Raw genomic sequence first — 21,213 nt, 5'->3', positions numbered from 1 at the left:
AGGAAGGCTTCCTGGAGGAGGTGACATCAAAGACACGTCTTTGCAGTTCAGAGGGAGTTAGTGAGGCATGCCAGACCAGAGCACCCATATGGACACTGTCATAAAGAGACCAACCCGCATGTTGACATCACAGTCACAGAAATGTGTATAAGTTCTCAAAGTACCCAGAGTGACAGCCACAAATATGGGTGTCCAGATGGGGACACAGATACACACAGAAACAGACATACCAAGAGACACAGGGACAACAGAAAGACACACACAAAGACTCATAAGCAGGTCCCAGGAGACCTCATTCAAAAACAAACACACACTAACCTACACACGATCCCCACGGAGGTTTAGAGGCTGTGTGAAGCTTTGTTTGGCCCTGAGATCAAACCCAAACTGTTCTTTCTTCCTCTGCTCAGCTGACAGCCTAGAGCAGTGCTGGCCGGTTTCAGATGCCAGCAGTTCTTTATAAAACCAATTCCCCTGCCTCCAGCCAGATCAGAGGCATCCATGGCAGGTGACAGATTGTGGGTGGGGGTTGGGTGAGAGAGGGGGCTGGAAAGAGATCTATCAGGGGTTTTGCAGGGCCTGGGTCCCAGCGTTCCCTGGGGAGTGACAGCGGGGACAGGAGTGTTGAGGATCTAGCAGGCCATATGACACTTCCAGTAACCAAAGAAGAAACAAGAAATGCCTGTCCTTGAGGATACCAAGGGCAGCATGATTTCTTGCCAACCGTGAGTATCCTGGCAAGGGAAGAGACGACAGGGCAGCACTGATAACAGAGTAAACAGTGGGGGCCCGGCTGCTCGCACTGCAGCAGGATGGGAGGAAGGGCTCTCTCACGGAGAGGGTTGTTAAACAAGCTAAAGAGCTTCCTTCTCTGTTCATGAAGACCAGGTTAGCACCTGTCTCTCTGGGTGAGAGCCACTGGGAGGCAGGGTGAGGAGGGGGCGTGAACCAAATAACTTCAATAAATGACCCCTTTCCCCCACTAGACCCTCCCTGGTGGCTCAGATGGTAAAGCGTCTGCCTACAATGCGGGAGACCAGGTTTGATCCCTGGGTCAGGAAGACCTCCTGGAGAAAGAAATGGCAACCCACTCCAGTAATCTTGCCTGGAAAATCCCACGGACAGAGGAACCTGGTGGGCTACAGTCCATGGGGTCGCAAAGAGTTGGACACGACTGAGCGACTTCATTTCACTTTCCCCCACTACATGAGAATTAAGGCATATCCCAGGCAACCGCACGACTGAGGACTCTCTGTTGCTGACATTGGAGACGATATTTACTTTCAACTCTTGCTTCTCTGTCTGTAATTTGCTGATTGCATTTGGGCTGCCGGGAACAAATATTAAATTTGATAAGGCCTGCTGCCACTGAGGCAGGGCCATCTGTCTTGGCGATTTATGTGCTGACAAGTAACTGAGACAAGAGCATTCCAATGAGAGGGCAGCAAACCCCACGGCTTGTGTATAAACAAAGAGAAAAGAGAAGGCAAAGCCAACGTTCAAATGAACTAGTATTCTAAGAGTTGTTCTTACCATTTCTTTGATACATCTGGCCCCAGGGTTCTTAGGAGACTGGTGTGAGAGTTTAGGGAAACACAGGATGAAGAAGATGATACAGACAAGGTGATAAGCGCTCTGGCTGGTGCCACTTTTCCCTAATGTTGACAATCGGCTCCATACTGCTGCAGGTTTGTCAGTGTGGAGTATTTGGGAATCCCCTATGGCTTCCCTGGTGGCTCAGACATAAAGCATCTGTCTGCAGTACAGGAGACCTGGGTTTGATCCCTGGGTCAGGAAGATCCCCTGCAGAAGGACATGGCTACCCACTCCAGTGTTCTTGCCTGGAGAATCCCATGGACAGAGGAGCCTGGGGGGCTACAGTCTATGGGATGACAAAGAGTCAGACATGACTGAGTAACATTTCTTTTTTTTTTTTTTTCATTTATGGTTAGACTGAAGCTGAAGGTGACACTCCTTTTTATAAAAGAAACAGTCTCTTCCCCCCTTTTTGGGCCAAATAAAGTTCAGCAGCTCAAAAGCCAGAGAAGGTCTCAAGAGCCACTGAAGTCTAAATAAGCAAAAAGAGTCCTAATCATTTTTTCTTTTCTTTTTTTTTAAGGCTTTCTCATGTTAGTTTTTTAAAGAAATTGATGCATTATATAAACATTTTTAAAAGTGAAAAAATTGTGAAGTACTGTAAAGTTTTCATGAAATTTATTTCCAAGTTAATAGTTCTCACATCCTTAAATGAAAAAGAAATCTAGCCATCTTAGCCTAGGTAACTCCTACTTATCTGTCAAGGTCCCATTCAAACACCTTCTTTTTGAAGCTGTCATGATCACTGGCTGAGTTAATTACTCCTTTTCCCATAGTTCCTTGTATCTACTTCCAAGTAGCAGTATTTAACACATGAGCGGCACTAGTGGTAAAGAACTTGCCTGCCAGTGCAGGAGACATAAGAGACACAGGTTAGATCCTGGGTTGGGAAGATCCCCTGGAGGAGGGCATGGCAACCCACTCCAGTATTCTTGGCCTGGAGCAGCCCATGGACAGAGGAGCCTGGCAGTCTATAATCCATAGGGTCGCAAAGAGTTGGATATGACTGAAGTGACTTAGCACACATAAAATATTTTATTTAGATTTCTCTCTCTTCCATTTGGTTTCATATTCCTCGAGGCCAGAGATGAAGACTTGATAATAATAATCAATTTAACATCATGATTGTAAGTGCCTAGACTATGGAGTACAAGAGACTTGGTTTCAAATCCTGACTCTGTCACTAACTAGCTGAGAGACCCTAGGAAAAGTTACTTAACCTCTTTGAGCCCCAAGTTCTTCATCTATAAAATGGGGATTAAAGATATCTACCTTATAAGTTGTATGGTTTTGTCAATTATATCTCAAAAGGCTGTTATCAAAAAAAAAACTTACCCTAAAAGGCTGTTTTAGGGATTCAATGAGATAACACATGGATAACTTCTACACACAGTCAGGCATGTATTAAGCAGTCAATCAGTGGTTGTTATTATTAATCTTCCTCACCATAACCATTGTCTCTATACTCTCACAGTCTTACCCAGGTCTGGCACATGGTACGGCTCAATAACTGTTTGCTGAATAAATCAGACAGACTTAGAGTGTCTCATATTCCTGGCCAAAAGTGCTCAGCTGATTAATTATGTCTCTGGAAAAAAATTCATATGCACCTCCTGGGAATTAAATGGTATCTGCAGATTTGGAACCCAAGAGATGGATAATACTACACAACGGGAAGTTGTAAATTAGTAATCAGATCCCTAATTAGCAATTACCTGCATCATTTTTGGACTATTTGTGGTTAAAAGGTTATAATGATGTTCCTGCTGGGGAAATAAGACTCTGAATCTTATTAGAGGTGAAAAGTTTTCCGCTTTGTGGCCATCTAAACCTGGCATCATCAACTCAATGGACATGAGTTTGAGCAAACTCTGGGAGATAGTGAAGGACAGGGAAGTGCTAGTGTGCGGCAGTCTGTGGGGGTCACAAAGAGTCGGATGTGACTGAGCGACTGAACAACAGCCACAAACCTAAGGAGCAGCAAAGAGACAGATGAAAGAATTAGGTACTCCACCCTCACCCCCAGAGTGAAGGCTATTGCCCCAAGGAAGGAAAACAAACCCCAGAAAGATTTTCTGTCTCTGTAGTCCAACAAATTTCAGTTTGTAGCATCTTTAGAGCCGGAAAGGCCACTGGGTATCATCTAACCCAATGGGTTTCAAGTACTTTTAAGACATGGAATTCTTTTCTTAAAAAGAAATTTTAATGGGAAGTTCTAACATGTTAATAAAACTGGGGCAGCTTTTAACAAATTTTGGAGTGGAGGGAGAAAAAGCCCCATAGATGGAGTTTTCCCACTCTCCTCCCCACAACAGCAGCCACCAAAGTGGCCCTGCAGAGCCTCAAGTGCTATGAACATACAAAACTGAAGAAGAGAGATCCTGTAAAAGTTATTGAGAGTCTGTTAAGATAGCATGAATTAAAAACTAATAAATAAAAGCTTTAGACACTTCCTGCAACTTTCTGAATGATGACATAACCGAGAGAGGTATTAGGGTGATTACGGTATGCTGCTGTCTAGTTGCTAAATCAAAAGCGCAGGGCACTATAAATTCTCTAGGGGCACAAGCTTGCCTTCTAGCATTTCTGCTGACCAGATGCAGACATCTCCTAGAGACAGATGTTGCTAAGGGCTCTGCATGGTGAGGAACTGCCCTGTGCAGCCACTCTCTCACACATCAACCTCTTGCCTGTTCTCCCAAGTGAGTGAAAACCTTGCAGAGGGTGCCCTGCTCTACCCCTGGGGGCCTACCTTGGGCTGGAAGACGCCATTCTCCTTCCCAAGGTGGTCCACGATTCCAAAGATGCACAGTGGCCCGGCGAAGCCCAGCAGGTCAGCCAAGATGCGGAACGTGCTGCTGAGGACCAGGCGCCTCCCGAAGGCACAGCAGAGGGCCTGCCAGATGGCCCGGGCACCCTGTGTACTTTGCACGTCCTTCCGCTGCCCAGAGAGACAGAGTCAGAGTGGCCGAGGGCCCATTTACAGCAGGGCCAGCAGCCTCCTGGCTGCTGCTGCCTAGAGAAACCCAGTGGCCATGTCTGCTGCAAAAAGGTGGACTCAGGGAAGAAATTATACAACCACCAAGTACATGGTTGTGTGGGTCCATATAGAGATCTAACGTGGTCCAGATAGGGAAACTGAGGCCAGGTGATGGATCAAGGTCACACAGCTGGGCAGGGACTGTGTGGTGAGCATAGCGCTGTAACAAGGGAGTGGCATATGCCAGTCCAGTGCCACTGTGTTTGCCTTTGTATTTCCCTCTGAAATGCTTGGGCAGAGGCAGTGAACGAGCATGGGATTGGGAATCAGGCGACTGGCTCTGCCGCTTGCCAGAGGTAGGCTAGCTCTGGGGAGGTCATGCCCTTTCTCAGAGCCTCAGTTTCCTCATCAGTGATTTGGGGAGATGCCTTCTGGCCTAACTCATAGAGTTACTGCAAGGATTAGGCCACTAATGCCCTTGCTCTCCAAATGGGTGACAATCCCTACCTGTACAGTCACTGAGCTCCAAAGGAAAGACCACAAGACACAGGAAATCCAGTAGGGTTACCTCCCTTTAGAGCCTCAGTTTCCCCACATGGACAATGAAAGTGTTAGGCTAGGTGACCTAAACCGTGAGGACCATTCCAGCTGTGACTGTTCTATGGGTCTTTGGTTCTGGACTTCTCCCTGGTTCACTGTGTGACTTAGGGCAAGCCTCTTTCCCTCATGGGACTCAGTTTCCCCACTGTCCCATCAGGGGTTTGACCTGATGCTTTCTCAGCTCCCCATCTGTGACGCTAAACCAGAGGGCAGGGAACAGACAGTGTGATCATGCCCCCACTGACCACCTGGGCATCGAAGGCCTCGCAGAGCCGCTGGTAGTTGGTGAGGGCTCGCATGGCGATGGGTAGCTTCCCAATGGCTCGAAGATCGATGGGCTTCTTGTGGGCAGTCTTGATGAAGGCGTTCATCCACCAGTAGGTGCCTTTGGACAGCAGGTTCACAAAGGGCTGCAGGAAGCGCACCCCCAGGTCCTGCAGGTCCTCTGGGGGCTTGACCTCCCTTGGCGTCTTGAAGAAGATGTACCTCTGTGGGTGCATAGGATACCAGGGAAGGGTAAGTGCAACTTTTCATCACCTCTACTTTGTCCCAGCAGAGATCTGGTGTTGTGTCATCCCATTCTTGACTTCTAACAGGTCAGGCCATCATTTGCCTCTTCCCAGGAAAAAGACTCCCCCCCTGCCCCTCCACAACTCCTCTTGACCACCAGTGCCAGGGCCTTCTGACTTGTAACTCTTCATCAAGGTCCTACTTTGAATCCCCCGGGCTGGGTTGGGTTGGACAAGAGCAGGAGTCTCCCATATGCCATCTTCTGTCTCCTACAAATCTGAAGAAACCACCATGTTCACACCGGGTTTGCAGAATGTGGAGCCATGCAGACCTGGGTTCGAATTCTGCCCTCTCCACTTACTAGCAAGGTATCTTTGGACAAACCTCATCTAAAATGTCTTATCTAAAAAGAGGATTTTACTTGTATCACAGCAATGCTGCGAGGATCAGAGAATATGAAAACCTCTGTACCGTGCAAATCACCAACTAAAAGCAGAGGAGTCAAAGAAATGCAAATTAAAGTAGCACTTCACACTCATCAGACTGGCCCAAATTAGAAATGGCTATAGCCCACATTGCTGGTTGGAGGAAGGGAAAGGGCTTTCTAATTCATTGCTGGTAGATTGCTGCATTTCTGAAAGGCAATCTGCAACATCAATTAAAATTTCAAATACACAGGCCCTTTGAGCCAGCAATTCTGCTTCTTGGATTCCCTCCCAGAGAAATAGAAGCAGCTTTACATAGATACAAGTATGTTTAATACACCATTATTTGTGATGGCAAAAAATTGGCAACAAAGTGAATGCGCATCAATAAGGTAATGGCTCACTTATGCGATGGAATATTATACAGTCATTAAGAAAACTAAATTAACCATACTAGACTTGGAGGGAGTCCTAAGAGATATCTGATAGATGAGAAAAGCAAGATGTAAAAAACTATATATAATGTGATCCCATTTTTATAAAACAAACATTGAAAGAAACAATACCTATTTATGTTAAGGAGATATCCTTAACAGACGCAAGTATGTAGCACAATATATTAACAAAAAGAATGGAAGGATACATACTAGAATGTTAATCTGGGTTACCTGGGGAGGGACGGGTTGAGGGAAGGGAAGGTATGAATCTCAGAGAGGGAAAGGGAGCAAGCAGAAATGATTTTAAAAAAAAACAAACCCCAAACTCAAAAGATATGTATGCATCCACACTTACCACATTTACTAATTCATGTGTAATTATATGAATACATTAAAATAAAACAAGCCCCCCCACCTCAAAAAGAAAAAAAATCAAACTCAGAGAAGCCAGAACCTGAAGTTTTATTTCCTCTCTATTAAACCCAGAATCCTATAGCCTCAGTTGTCACCTCCTCTCCCCCTGGGAGCCTGGGGTAGAGGGCTGCTGGGTTGGATGGAACATTCCTCCTGAAACATCCCTCACTGGCATCAACTCTCCTTTTGAGGACAGTAAAAAAAAGCTGACTCCTTCTAGGACTTGGCTAAGAAGCAGGGTGGCGGCCCACATCCAGGGGCAGGACCCTGGTCAGAAGCCCTGCCCTGGCCCAGGTGTATCTGCAGGTGGGTGGCAGCCCAGGGGGGCCTGCTTACCCTCACCCTGATGACGTTGATCTCCACAAGGAGAAGCATCCCGTAGAGGATCACCAGCAGCCCCGTGAGGCAGAAGCGCAGCTGCGAGAAGCCAATGGCGTGGTCGTAGAACTTGACAAACTTGATGGTCTTGGTGATGAAGGCCAGGGTCCAGTAGACTAGCAGGGCTGCCAGGGAGAGGCGAGAGAGCACAGAGGACGTGCGTACACGTATTTGCATGTGTGTGCACTCACGTGTGCACAAGTGTGTGCAAGAGGACAGAAAAGTGTGTCAGGGAGGTGTATCTGTGGGCAAGCACACTCAGTGTGAGAGATGTCTGTGTGTGTGAATATAAGAGTATATAATTTTGAGACAGTGAAAGTGAAGGTGTTAGTCATTCATTCATGTCTGACTCTTTGGGACCCTATGGACTGTGGCCCACCAGGCTCCTCTCTCCATGGAATTCTTCAGGCAAGAATACTGGAGCAGATTGCCATGCCCTTCTCCAGGAGATCATCCTCACCCAGGGATCAAACTTGGGTCTTTTGCATTGCAGGTAGACTCTTTACTGTCTGAGCTACCAGAGAAGCAATGTGCATACATTAAAACATTCATGACAGGCATGTTCAGAAATAATAATAATCCTATAACTCAAGGTGGTCAGCCAAATTTTCCTTTATAATAAATAAAAAGAAAAATGGTGAAATTATTTCTTGAATTTAGCTAAGTTATAGGCACTGTGTCAAATAAGCACTTTAAACATATTAATCGCATTTATTTCTTATAAAAGCCTTGTGAGCAAAGTCTTGCCATCACCCTCAATTAAACAGATAAAGGAATCAGAAAGGTTTAGTAACTGATCCAAGGTCACACAGACATTAAGTGGCATAACTGGGCTAGCCTAATGCCTAATACATGTAGGCTCTACCTTATAATGGCTTCCTTGTGGAATCCCCAGTCTGGGAATATCTTAAAGGTCCTTCAATCTAGTCCTTTAATTTTACAGATGAGGAAGCTGAAGCCCAGAGAGAGGAGGGGACCTGCCCAAGCTCACTGCAAGCTAATGCCAGAGGGAGGGTGAGGCCCTAAGTCCCTGGCCCACCTCGCCCAGAGCCCACTATGGCATGATGAAGCTCTTCAGGGAGCCTGGGGAGTGGGGGATACAAAAAAGTAAGTCACAGTCCTGTGAGGCAGTGCGTATTGTGGTTACAGCTAGGCCTGCAGCCAGATACGCTTGGGCTCAGATTCTGTGATTTAATAGCTACGTGATCCTGGGAAAGTCATTTAGCCCATCTAGGCTTCAGTTTCCTCATCCATAAATGGGAATAATAATACTACTGCCTCAAAGTTTGTTGTGAGTAATGTATGGAAAGCGTTTAGCACTGTGAGCCTGGCACACACTGGGTGCTCTTTGGATATCAAGTGTTAATATATTTATTATCTCCAGACTTCAGACCTGGGACTGTAAATATCAGAAGCCATCAGTGGATTCTATCCTCTAAATTCCTATCTACCCCATTCAAACCCACCAATAAACCAGCCAGATTTGGCTTACTGGTGACGACAAAAGAGAGCCGTAATTAAGTCCACCTTTACAGAGTGCTTTAGCACAGGCAGTCCTTCCTCCTTACTCCCTAGAGTCATATGGTTTACGATATATGACATATGGGATCTTATATGGACATGGAGGCCTGGCGTGCTGCGATTCATGGGGTCGCAAAGAGTCGGACACGACTGAGCGACTGAACTGAACTGAACTGAACTGATATGATATAAGGTCAGCCTAAACGCCTAGAGTTCTTCTCTAGAGGAATCACAGAGAGGGAAGAAGACCATCTCCCTGCCTTTCCTCCCTGGGTGGGCCTGGACGTGAATGCCAGGACATCTCTTGGGGACAGAAGCTGCGGTCTGTCTCAGCCTGGCTCTGGGCTGAGAACTAGGTTGAGACACTGAATTGAGGAGGGGTGAATGCCACCTATCTCAGGTCCCTGAGTGAGAGCATCAGGATAGAGGGCAGGAGTGTCTGCTTCTGGTCCCAGCCCTCAAGTCTGGATGGTGTCTCTCAGCTGAGTCTGGTCTCCAGGTCACAAGGAATCCTCTAGCTGGAGGCCATACCCCTGCCTCCACACCTATACTCTCCCAACAGACTGTATCCCAGGCACCAGAAGCTCTGTAGGCCTTCGTGAGGGTTTCCTACTGGGACCAAGACTTGTAAATACATCTCAGATTGGTCTTGCCTCTAATGCTTAACAGACATAGTCTGATTTGATCTTTATAAGAACCCTATGACTTAGCCAGGGACTTACTATTCCTGTCCAGAAGGGACTTACTATTCCTGAGACTGAGGCTCAGAGAGCCTGAGTGTCTTGTCCAAGGTCACACGGGGAGTTAGTGGTGGACCCAGGACTAAGCCCAGGGATAATTTCCACGACCCTACTCTACAGTGCTGAGCCCTCAGCCCGTGGCCAGATACAGCAGCGCTCGGGAAAAGCTTGGTGCTTGTCTGAGAGAACAGCAGAAGAGAAAGAACAGCACAGAGGCTGCTTCTGAGCTTTAAACTCTGAATTCCCCTGAACCTATCACAACATCGTTAGTCAACTATATGCCAATAGAAAATAAAAAGTTAAAAAAAATAAAATAATAAAAAAAAACCCCTCTGATTTCTCATAACCTCTGCTTCTTCCCTCTCTCTCCGCTCCCTCACCCCCACATCCTACCTATTACCAAATTCTATTTTACTTCCTCATTACCTTGAATCCATCCACTTCTGTCCATCCGGGTGGTCACCTGGGGTACCACCATCATGGCTCCTCTGGACTACCTTTAGAGCTTTATCATGGTTTCCCCACTTCCCCTCTCACCCTCCATAGACCAATACATTTAATGAAATATGATCTCAACGCACCCATGCTCATAACAGCATAATTTGTAATAGCCAAAAGGTGGAAGCAACCCAACTACTTATTGATGGATGAATGTATAAACAAAATATGGTGTATATAATATATATATATATATATATACACAATGGAATGTGTATATGCACAATGGAATATATATATATATACACACACACACAGACACACACAATGGAATGTCATTCAGCCTTAAAAAGGAAGAACTTTCTGACACATGCTACAAATGGGTGAATCTTGAGAATATAAAACAAAGTTAAATGAACCAGTCACGAATGGACAAAATTGTGCACAATTTAACTTAAATGAGGTGCCTAAAGTAGTCAAATTCACAGAGATAGAAAGTAGAATGCCAGCTTTGAAGGGTTGAGGGTAGTTAATTGTTTAATGCGTACCGTTATTGTTTAATGGGAAAATAAAAGAGTTTTGGAGATGGATGGTGGTGATATTTATCCAACAAGGTGAATGTATTGAATACCACTTAAGTATACATTTGAAAGTGATTAAAATAAGTTTTATGTTACGTACCCTCAATGGCTTCCCATTGTCCTTGGGATGAAGACCAATGCCTGTGGTGTGGCCTTCAAGGTCCTGCCCCACCTGGCACTCTAGCCTTCACAGCTCAGCTCCCTTCTGCCCTCTGCACGCTAGCACTCCTTCCCTCCCCCAGCCCAGATTTCCTAATGTGCTTTCCTTCCTCTGCCTCTGGGCCTTTGCACATGCCACTCCTTCTGTGTGAAGCATTTCCCTGTCCCTTTCCCCAACTAGTTCCTACCTATCCTTCAGTTTTCAACTCAAACATGACTTTCTCATAGAATACCTCCTGATCTCACCCAGGTCCATGAACAAGGTTACTTCTCAGGACACTGTAAGCCGCATCACGGTTCACCTTTCTGCAGGACTCCAGACCTGTGACCAGACAGTAGCCTCCACAGAAGGACAGCTCTTTCTCTAATATTCACTGCCCTGCAGCCCATGGGGTGCATCCTCTTCACTTTCCTCTGTTCTAGAACTTTCGGCTCTGCAGAGAGCAAAACTCTACCTAAGGGGAATGGTGGGAGCTAGTCCTTGTTCCTTGGAGAAGGACAGGTTCGTCCAAGGGTGGTAATTTGTGCTTCATTGCTGTTGTTGAGTCACTAAGTCGTATTCGACTCTTTCGACCCCGTGGACTGTAGCCTGCCAGGCTTCTCTGTCCATGGAATTTCCCAGGCAAGAATACTGGAGTGGGTTGCCATTCCCTTCTCCAGGGGATCTTCCCAACCCAGGGATCGAAACTGTGTCTCCTGCATTGGCAGGCAGATTCTTTACTGCTGAGCCAGGGGAAGCCCAATTTGTGCTTTAGGGAGAGAATATTATATGCTTTCTAGAGAATGACACAATGAACTTGCCAAATGCCCAGATAGGGTGTTTCTAGGGGCACTGGTCAGCCGGGCCTGGTGATTAGGGAGGGGTCTCTGTGCATGAGAAGCTGCTTCAGACACTGGTGTGGGAGGCTCTCTGAAGCCTGTATTTAACCTCTCTCCACCTGCTGCCCCTCAGTCCCCCAACCACATTCACATGGGGGCCCCTAGGGTGAGGACATCTCTTGGGCGATCCTGATGGAGCACAGCTCCCACCTTACCGGGAAGATAGACCTGAGACTAGCTTGGGAAGCACCCTCCTTCCCACTCATGACACCAGGCTGTCTCTGGCTTAGCATAGAAAGTTCCAGACTCCAGATGTCAATCAGACGCTGTGAAATCTAAAAATCATGGTCTGACTTAATGACACACAGTCTGACCACAGCTTAACAGTCAGATGTACAGCCCGGCCTTAGACATGCGGATCAAGCCCCACACAGAGGAAGATCTGTGGATTTATACCTCGGGTCCAACACAGTCTGAGGACCTTTAGACACACAGATTCATTCTTTTTAAGAGCCTGCTTGGGTCCCAGACTCCTGGGATCTAAACCGGGCTCTGCCCCTTGACTAGCGGGGGAGACTAGTCTTAACTTCTGAGCCTTGGTCTCCTGATCTGTAAAAGGGAAATAATAGTGGTACCTCCCTCATAGAGTTGTTGTAAGGATTAAATGGAGTTAATATGCGTAAAATGCTTAGGATCGTGCCTGATACATAGAAGGTGCTAAATGAGTGTTCGCTGTTATTATGTGTAACCTCTCTGAGTTTCAGTGTTCACTTTTGTAAAATGGGGATAGCAACAGTATAAGAGGGAGAGTGTGGGGGTTAAATGAGATAATGCATGGAGGAAGCTTAGCATTGAGCCTGGCACACAGTACAGTCTCAATAAAGGTCAACAGTCATCACTGTTGTTTCTGCCTGGGACCCCGGCCTCATGGTGTCAGAAGGTCTAAGCGGGCACTCCAAAGCATTGGCAAACCACAGGCTCTGGTCCTGGGGCCCTTCTCTTTTCTAAAGGTTACTGCATCTGGGCTCAAGTTTTACATGTGCCCTACAAAGCCATGACTGCCCCGGACCTCCCATGAGTGCCCAACTTGTTTATCTGCCTGCTTGATACTTGAGCTAGCTGTTTCAAACTCAGTGTGGCTTAAACACCCCAACTCCTGCTCCTTTGCCACATCAGTCACTAACACACTGTTCCCCCTGGTGCCCAGGCCCAAAGCCCAGAAGTCTTCTGTTCCTCTCCTGACCCCCGACCTAAACTTCAACCATTCTGCCCGCATTTGCCTTGGCCCATACCAGCTCTTTACCAAGTTTGCTCCCATCAGAAGGTCTTTGCACTTGCTTTACCATGTGCATGCAACATCTACCCCCCAAAGTCCGTGTGCTCACTCTTACCAGAGGCCTCCTCTGAGCATCCTATACAGATAGCAACACAGCCTTCCCTCTCTACCCCTTACCATACTTTGTGTTCTTAGCATCATCACTACTTGTTTGTCTACTGTCTTTGTCTGTAGGTCTCCTCCACCAGACTGGAGGCTCCACAATGGCAGGGATTTTTCTCCACTTCTGAACCTCCAGCGCCTAAAACAGTGCCTGGCACAGGAACAAATGGAAGTCCGTATTCCCTCCCCCTCTCACCCTTCACGCTTCCCTACCGATCAGCAGCTTGGGGAAGTTGGAGGTCTCAATGTTGTGATAGTAGACCACAGAGGTGACAGCGGCCATGAACGCCATCCCGGCCGGCATATACAGGTGGAGATGGCGGGACTCGGTCACCCTGAGAGGAGGGCAAGAGAGAGGGAGAGAGGAGATGTGGGTGAGCTACGTCATACCCCAACAGAGTAGCCCAGGCCTTGTGCTTAGGTCCCACCATGCATTGCAGCCTCCAGAACACACTCATGGCAGCTATACGTTGGCAGCTCTGCTCGGCAATACCCCAAACACGTCTGTTAACTAAGGGGCCCAGGCGTTCACACGGAGATGCTACGAGGGTTTGGCGTTCAGGCTTTGAAATTCATGGTGTTCTCTCCCTGGGTTCACGCTTACAGAATCTGGCAGAGGGAAGCTGGCCTTGGCAGTCACAGCTGCAAAGCTTCTAGCCTGACACCAGAATGCAGAGAAGCTGGGGTCCTGATGCCATCACTAAGCCACCACACCAACTAAAAAAGGTGGCTTCCAGATTTCTTGTTAAATGAGACTGTAAATGTTGATATTCTTCAAGCCTTGCTTAGTGGATAGTCTCAGCACAAGATCTTCACACTGTTATAGGCGGTACAAGGCAGTCACTAGTGGGGACACTGGGAAAAGCCGACACCCTGCCCAGGGGGCCTTCAAAACTCTTGCCTCTGTACTCCTTGAAATAACTTTGAAGTGACTTCCTTGGCATTTCAGTGACTAAACACCACACTCCCAGTGTAGGGAGCCTGGGCTCGATCCCTGGTCAGGGAACTAGAGCCCACGTGCTGCAACTAAGACCCGGCACAGACAAACAAATAATAAATAAATATTTTTAAAAGAAATACATAGAACGTTTTTTAAAAAGAAAGAATTTTGAAAAACTCTGTACCCCTGCATAGATTTTAAGTGACATCTAAAATATTATTTCATAAGTTTAAATACAGTCTTCTGTTTCCAGTAGAAGGTAGAAATAATAAATATTTTATAAGGTAAAATGACAATGAATAACCATAATTGAAATGAGTATTTTATGACATGACTTAAATAGATTTTGGCTGCTTTATTGAATAATACATACTGACTTAGGTAACAAATTAAGTAAAAGTTTCTAAAAGGGCTTTTTCCAGTTTATGCTGGTCTGGGAAAACATTCTATGTTAAGAAAAAAACTTTCTAAATAACCTAAAAACCTTTGGTTGTTCTAAATTCAGAGCACCACAGAGAAATAATCCTTAAAGGAAGACAATAAGCCCTATGGGTTAGCCCTATACCTTAATTAATCACTATAAGAGGCTTGCATATGTGCTAAGTCACTTCATTCTTGTCTGGCTCTTTGTGTCCCCATGGACTATAGTCTGCCAGGCTCCTCTGTCCATCAGATTTTCCAGGCAAGAATACTGGAATAGGTTGCCATGCCCTCCTCCAGGGGATCTTCCCTACACAGGGATCGAACCCATGTTTCCTGTGTCTCCTGCATTAGCAGGCAGGTTCTTTACCACTAGCACCACCTGGGAAGCCCAAATGAGGCTTACACTTGAAGACCACTGCTTTAACTCCCCCTCTCTTATCTGCCCTATAGATTTCCCAGCAAGTCTGTAAACCCAGAGTGGGTGGATTGGGGGTGTCATAAGGCAGGAACTGTGGCTTCTCCTCCAGTCTGATTCCCTTCCCATGTCCCTCTTTCATGCTCGCCTGCCCAGGGGTGTAGGCTACAGATGGAAACCAGCAGACACCAGGCGACAAGTGCCCAACTGAGGAGCTGACCCACCCTCTGGGGAGCTGATGGCAATTTGCACTGAGCATAGAGAGGTTTGGGATACAGTTGCTGCCCACACAGAGGGGTCTGCTGAACAGCCAGCAGGGAGAAGTCCCCAGCCTGATTCTTTCCAGTCTCCCACATCCTGGGAGTGTGCTATCTGCCCAGGGCTCTGCCACTCTGCACTCTCTACATGCTCTGATATTCTCCTGTACTCTCCTATGAAGCAGGTCAGGCAAAGATTATGAAGCTAATTTCACAGGTAAAGAAAGTGAGGCCCAGGAAGGCTGGGTGACTTGTCCAAACTCCCACAGCTGGTACATGGTGTCGTAGAAATGCTGGTAAAGACCTAGATCTACCTTCTTTACAGAAATGATGTTTTCCTCTCCATTGCTTTGTTCATTATAGCCCAGTGAGTATCTTCTGGCCCCAGGGCTCACAAGGCAGCCCTCCCCTCTCTGGCATTTGCGCTGCTTTGGAAAGGGTACTGGGATGAAAGGCGGGAGGCAGACTTGTCACCTGCTAGTTATGTGATAGTATGCATTCTTGTCCTCCTGCTCATCTCAGGGCTTTGGTAATCGGGAGGAAGCCCAAGGCAAGCAGTTATCACAGAGGTTATCTCTGAAGCCAGGATGCAGTGGGAGTGGAGGGTGAGGGAGTATGTGTATCGATGGGGATGGGGATCCCCTCCCCCTGCCGTCCAACTGCAGGAGCCAGGGCTGGCAGGAGTGGAATCTGGGCATAATCTAATCCCCACTCAAAGGGGTTGGACCTCAGCTATTGAAGCCAAATGCCCACCACCTTCCATCACCCCTTCACCCAGGGAGTCATTCTTCCTTAATGTGATGGCTGCTCACCTCCTCCTCATCTGCACCCCCAACTGCTGACACACCACTTTAGGCTGCAGTCATCTTTCACCTAGACTACCAGAGTCACCTCCTAGGTGCTGTTTCTACCTCCAGCTACTCACTGCTGCCACCCTGCCCTCAAGTTCTCACCTCCAAGTGCTGTGCTGATTACATCGCTTCTAAACTGCCTGCAAAATTCAACTCAAACACTCAGCCTGACATTGGAAACCTTGCTGGAGATGCCCTCAGTGTCCCAGTCTCAGCCTTCACAGCTCTGGTGTGTTTCACATTAGCCCTGCTGCACTGCTGCACTGCTCCCACTCTCTCTGGAACTCCTCTGCTCCTCAGAACCCTAGTCATCCTTCCAGATTCAGCTCAGAAGCCCCCTCAACCATGAAGCTTGCCCAATTTGCCTTCCTTTATCCTCCCAGAGTACTTACTTGCAAGATTATTTCATTTATTCTCTTAAGGAGTCACTAAGGGTCTATGGAACTTTCTCATGTGCCTTGCATGGTGAATACAAAGATGAGTAAAATGCAGCTTCCAACTCGGGGGCCTTTCTGACTTAGGGGAAAAGAGTTTGCAAATAGATACAGATGCGAATGTACAGTATGACCTGTGCAGTGACAGAGGTGTGGAGAGTATGTTGTGAGGCCCTGGGAAAGGCAGGCATGGGGAGAAGGCCTTTGGGAATGAGGCTGGAAACAGGGAGGGCCAACTGTGAGGAACCTGGATGCCAGGCTAAGCACTTGGGACCTTGAAAACAACTGGGAAACAAGGAAAGATCTCAAGCAAGAGTGATTTTTGCCCTGAGAAGGTAACTCCAGCAGTCTGTGGGAGAGGCTGAGTATATCCACAGGAGCTAGGGCACTCAAATAAATTCTAGGATTATTTCCCTGGATCTTGGTGTGCAGATTTGGGTAGGGCATGATTCTCAGTGCCCAGTGCCTGGCACAGAGAGCCCGGCACACGTATGTTAGGTAAACGGTTGCTGAATTTATTAGCAAATGAAACCGTATCAGCTCACGGAATGCAGGTGAGCTGGGGTCTCCTTGGGCCTTTCGGGCGGCACCCTGGAAGAGACCCGCTCTCTTTGGTCCTCTGAGAGTCACTCACCCATCAGACAGGATGCCCTCCGCGATCTCACACACCAAGACGAAGAGCAGCATGAAGGTCAGGATCCAGCGCAGGTTGTGCCCAGGGAAGTGGAGCCATGTGCTGTGGTGAATGTGCACCTTGGAACTCTGACTGCCCCATCCTGCAAGGAGACACAGGAAGAGGTGGGAAGCCTGGCTCAACTAGAGGAGGTTTCATGAACCCCAGGAAGGTGCTTAGGCACTGGGCCCATGGTGGGGATGGGGAGTGTACCCAGGACAATGCCCCAGTCTGTTCACTTGAACTAAATGTCTTTGCATGAAGCCCAGACCCATGGAGGCCCACATGTGTAGGTACCCATTTTATATCTGACTTTTCATGTGACAAGCTACAGCATAAATAGACCATCTGGTTGAGAGCAACAGTGTAAATGCTGGTACAATTTTTGATGTATCTGTGAGCATAGCTTCCTTCCTATTTCTAATTGTCTTTGTCAGTAACTAGCAACTTTTTGCTTCTGCAGCATCCTCCTCTTTTTAATTCTGTGACAATTTTTCCTTTCTTCCCAAAAGCTGTGTATGAATGTTAAGATTTGCTTTTTTTTCTTAGAGGGAATTAACAGGTTTGGGGGGAAGCAGGGGACACCCTGTGAGTTGACAGAGCTAGCCAGCTTGGGAAGTTCGAGGTCTTGAAGAGACATACAGGGGACCCCATGAAAGAGGCACTGAAAACCTCCCGGCGGGTTCCGCCCAGCTCCGCAGAGGGTTTTCAAACAGGACGCTGGGGGCCTCCGGGGTCGCTGCTAAGTCGGATGGGCTTTGCACGGAGCCTGAGAAGTTGCAGTCTAGGCACACGCGCACCCGGATGGGGTTAGCTGGGGAAGCGGAGCCTCTACTCGCTCAGGGCGAGTGGGATCCCAGGATCTCCGGAGGCTACTGACCACCACTGTCCGGGTCAACCCGTGGGTTCGCAGGGACTCCATCCCAGCCTCCGAGGAGCAGGCTGCTCTCCTCCTTGGCCCCAGTGGTGGCTGACGAGGAGGGTGCCTTGGGGGAGGGGTGACCCGGCTCCCTGCACAGCGCCTCTGAGAGTACAGCCCGACCCCCTCCCGACCTTTCCAGAGCGGACAGAGACCCCCTGCCTTCCCCTTTCTCCCTTCCGGCTCTAGCCCTGCGGTGGCAAAACTTGGGGGTCCCCTGGGTCAGGAGCTTCCGTTGTGGTTGGTGCGGTTTCAGGGACATCCCAGTAAGAGGGCTGCGCGGGTGTGCGGCGCCGGGACCGAAGGGCATTATACAGAGCAGGGGAACCCCAGAGGGAGGCGAGAGGCGGTCGACCGCCCGCAAGGGGACGCCGAGAGCGGCAGGGCTCAGCGCCTCCTCCTCCCTCCCGGCCTCCGCCCTCCCCTCCTCCGCCGCTCGCCCTGAGCGCTCACCGATGAAGAGGATGGGGAAGGTGATGAAGAGCAGGAAGACGTGCGGCACCACGTTGAGCGCGTCCACAAAGCAACCGTTGTTGAGGACGCCCTGGTCCACCCGGTAGGCGGCCGAGTGGTTCTCGCTGCCGCAGAAGGCCAGGGGCATGGCGGCGCCGGCGCGGGCTCCGGCTCGGGCTGCGGCTGCAGCTGGCTCCACGCGCCTCGCCCGCTCTGTCCCCTGTAGCTCCGCGGCCCGGCCTGGCCGCCAGGCCCCCGCCCCCACCCCGCGGGCCCCGCCCCGCCGGGGCTCCCACCCCCCCACCTCCCTGCTCCGCTACCTGCGGGGCCCCGGGGGCGGCAGGGGAGCCAGACCCTCTCGGCAGCGCCGGGACCGGGAGTTCCAGCTGCGGCGCCCGCGCGAGGTGCTGTGCAGGGGGCCGCCTGGTGGGTGCCCCGCTGCGCGCGCACGCTGGGGCATGGGAGAAGGCAGGCTGGCTGGCTGGGTGGGCCCGCTTGATTCTGGGTGGAAGGCTGAGGGGTGCAGAAGAGAGGACGGGCCTCGTGTGTCCCGAGTGAGTGCGGTAGGAGTCTCACTGCCCTGGGTCTGAAACGTGAGCTCACCTGGTCTGGTGCTGATCTATGAAGTTAGATCTGAGGGTGCTGATGGAGGCAGAGTGGGACAAATCCCACCCCATATGAATAGGAAAAGCATTGAAAAACAGTATCTAGGGGGACAGTTTGATTGTTTTCAAAAGTCCTTCCAGGGGCTGGATGTTCACAGGTGCCTTATAGCCTATCCCACTCTTTCACAAAGGGCATCTCCCAATACTCCTGCTAAGTACAGGTTATAATCTCTCCCATTTTTTCTGATGAGGAAACTGAGGCTCAGGGAGTTTCCATGACTGACCCAAGGTCTCACTGTATCCAGTGAAGGCAATGGAAGGCAGTCAAGAGAGGTGGAAAGATAATGTCACCCTAAGCTGTATCCTTGGTGCCTCAGTGGTAAAGAATCTGCCTGCCAATGCAAGAGACAGAGGAGACTTGGGTTCGATCCTTGGGTGGGGATGATCCCCTGGAATAGGAAATGACAACCCACTCCAGTATTCTTGCCTGGTAAATCCTATGGACAGAAGAGCATGGCGGGCTGCAGTCCATGGGGTCACAAAGAGTCAGACATGACTGAGTGGTTGAGCGTGCACACAAGCTGTATCCTTAACCTGACACACACAAGCTTAAGGAGTTCAAGAACCCTTAAGCTTGTGAAATTGTAAAGACAATGTTATGCCTTTTGGCTTTTTGGAAAAATTCTCCTAGGTCTGTGGCCAAAAACAGTTTATGTCCTATGAAGAAAGAAGACAAAGGGGATTTTGGTTTAGATTTTAGAAGAATTTTCTGAGTTAGAGGTTTGCAGCATAAGTGCATGTATTCTTAGGGGGAGCTGGGACATCATCAAGGAAGCTCTCTTCAGTCCCTTTCCCTCAGAGCCTCTCTGAGCCTGTTCTGAGGCTACTTTTAGGCTCAGAGCCTTTACAAAACATTGTTGGGCAGGGCCTCAGCTCTGCCTCAGGCCTTGAGAGAGGCCAGGGCAGAGCCAGGCACCAGAGCAGAAGGCAGGTCGAGCTGAGTGAAGAGCTTAAGGAGGGCAAGGAGATCAGGATCTGAAGTCCTTGGATAGTCTCTGACTTTGGGGAATCTCTGTGAGGCTGAAAGAGGCCTGCAGTATTAGCCAAAATAGTGAAAACTTGGTGGCAGTGAATGTCCAGTACCAGTGGAAGGAGTTAATTAATATGGGTGAAAGCAGTCACTGAAAAAGTGATTGCTGAGTGTATGTAAGTAACAAAGCGGGAAAAGCTTATGAGACAATGTCAGGTGAAAATTCAAGAAACAAAATTGTATGTTTCCTTTGATTACAGTCATATTAAATATGCATATTTGAATGCAAGCCCTCAGGGGAAGCTCAGATCTGGAAATGGCTGTTAGGTTAGGGTGGTGTATAGTGTACATTAGCTACTGTTGCTGTGGTGATTCTTATTGTTATTCCCATTCTGTTTCTGTAAGAACGAAACAACTAAGTTTTAAAGAGGTATGATGTGCCCTTGGTCACCTAACAAGATTGTTTTTAGGATTTTATTTTTGACTCCCAAGTTTTTCTTTTCATACTTTCTGCTGCCATTTTGGGGACTTCCTTAGTGGTCCAGTGGTTAAGTCTTCACATTTCAATGCAGAGGGTGCAGGTTCAATCCCTGGCTGGGGAGCTAAGATCCAAACAAATCAAAACATAAAACAAACCAAAACATAGAACAGAAGCAATATTATTGAAGTAACAAATTCAATAAAGACTTTAAAAATGGTCCATGTAAAAAAAAAAATCTTAAAGAAAAAACCCAACAACTTTTTGTTGCCATTTTGTTTTTGTAGTTATAATTTCAGTTTTTCACACTTTTGGAAATGCTATTCTACCTTTCAGCAGTAGTACTATTTTGTTGTTGTTGCTGAGTCACTCAGTCATGTCCGACTCTTTTCAACCCCGTGGACTGTGGCACGCCAGGCTTCCCTGTCCTTCACCAGAGAATATATGTGTGTATTCTGGTAGTACTCTTACCGGTAGTAATATAGGTGTGTTTAAAAGACAAGTCCCCAGTCCTGGGTCTACCACTATGAATTATGTCACATAGGACAAGTCACCATTCTGTGCTTAACTTTCCTCTTTTCTAATCGGGGAAGATAATAAGACAGACCCTGGAGGATTAAAATGAGGTCACAGGCATACATGTGCTGTGTTAGCCTGGAAGATAATCCTGGCTACTTCATCCTCTGGGGGCTCACACAT

The 21,213-nt window shown here is 48.2% G+C and overlaps 1 protein-coding gene across 12 annotated transcripts in view; it reads right to left on the bottom strand.

Annotated features, from left to right (window-relative positions):
* Positions 1-20,665, bottom strand: part of ABCC8 (ATP binding cassette subfamily C member 8) — an 80,743-nt gene extending 60,078 nt beyond the window's left edge. For 6 of the 12 annotated variants that reach the window (XM_081541462.1, XM_081541470.1, XM_081541465.1 and 3 more), the window contains exons 1-6: positions 18,402-20,665; positions 16,991-17,132; positions 13,250-13,371; positions 7,299-7,465; positions 5,425-5,664; positions 4,349-4,537 (exon numbers count right to left, since the gene is read on the bottom strand). In XM_081541462.1, coding sequence (XP_081397588.1) covers positions 4,349-4,537; positions 5,425-5,664; positions 7,299-7,465; positions 13,250-13,371; positions 16,991-17,132; positions 18,402-18,549 — 1,008 coding nt within the window. In that variant the 5' untranslated portion in view covers positions 18,550-20,665. Of the gene's footprint in view, positions 1-4,348; positions 4,538-5,421; positions 5,665-7,298; positions 7,466-13,249; positions 13,372-16,990; positions 17,133-18,401 lie in introns of all 12 variants that reach the window. The other 6 variants (XM_081541461.1, XM_081541469.1, XM_081541464.1 and 3 more) reach the window with 2 other exon arrangements.
* Positions 20,666-21,213: the final 548 nt, after the last annotated feature.

The sequence above is a fragment of the Giraffa tippelskirchi genome, chromosome 11, assembly GCF_054371585.1.
Source record: "Giraffa tippelskirchi isolate mGirTip1 chromosome 11, T2T-mGirTip1v1.2.pri, whole genome shotgun sequence".
Classification (NCBI taxonomy): Eukaryota; Metazoa; Chordata; class Mammalia; order Artiodactyla; family Giraffidae; genus Giraffa; species Giraffa tippelskirchi.
This window is presented reverse-complemented; position numbering and strand designations above follow the sequence as displayed.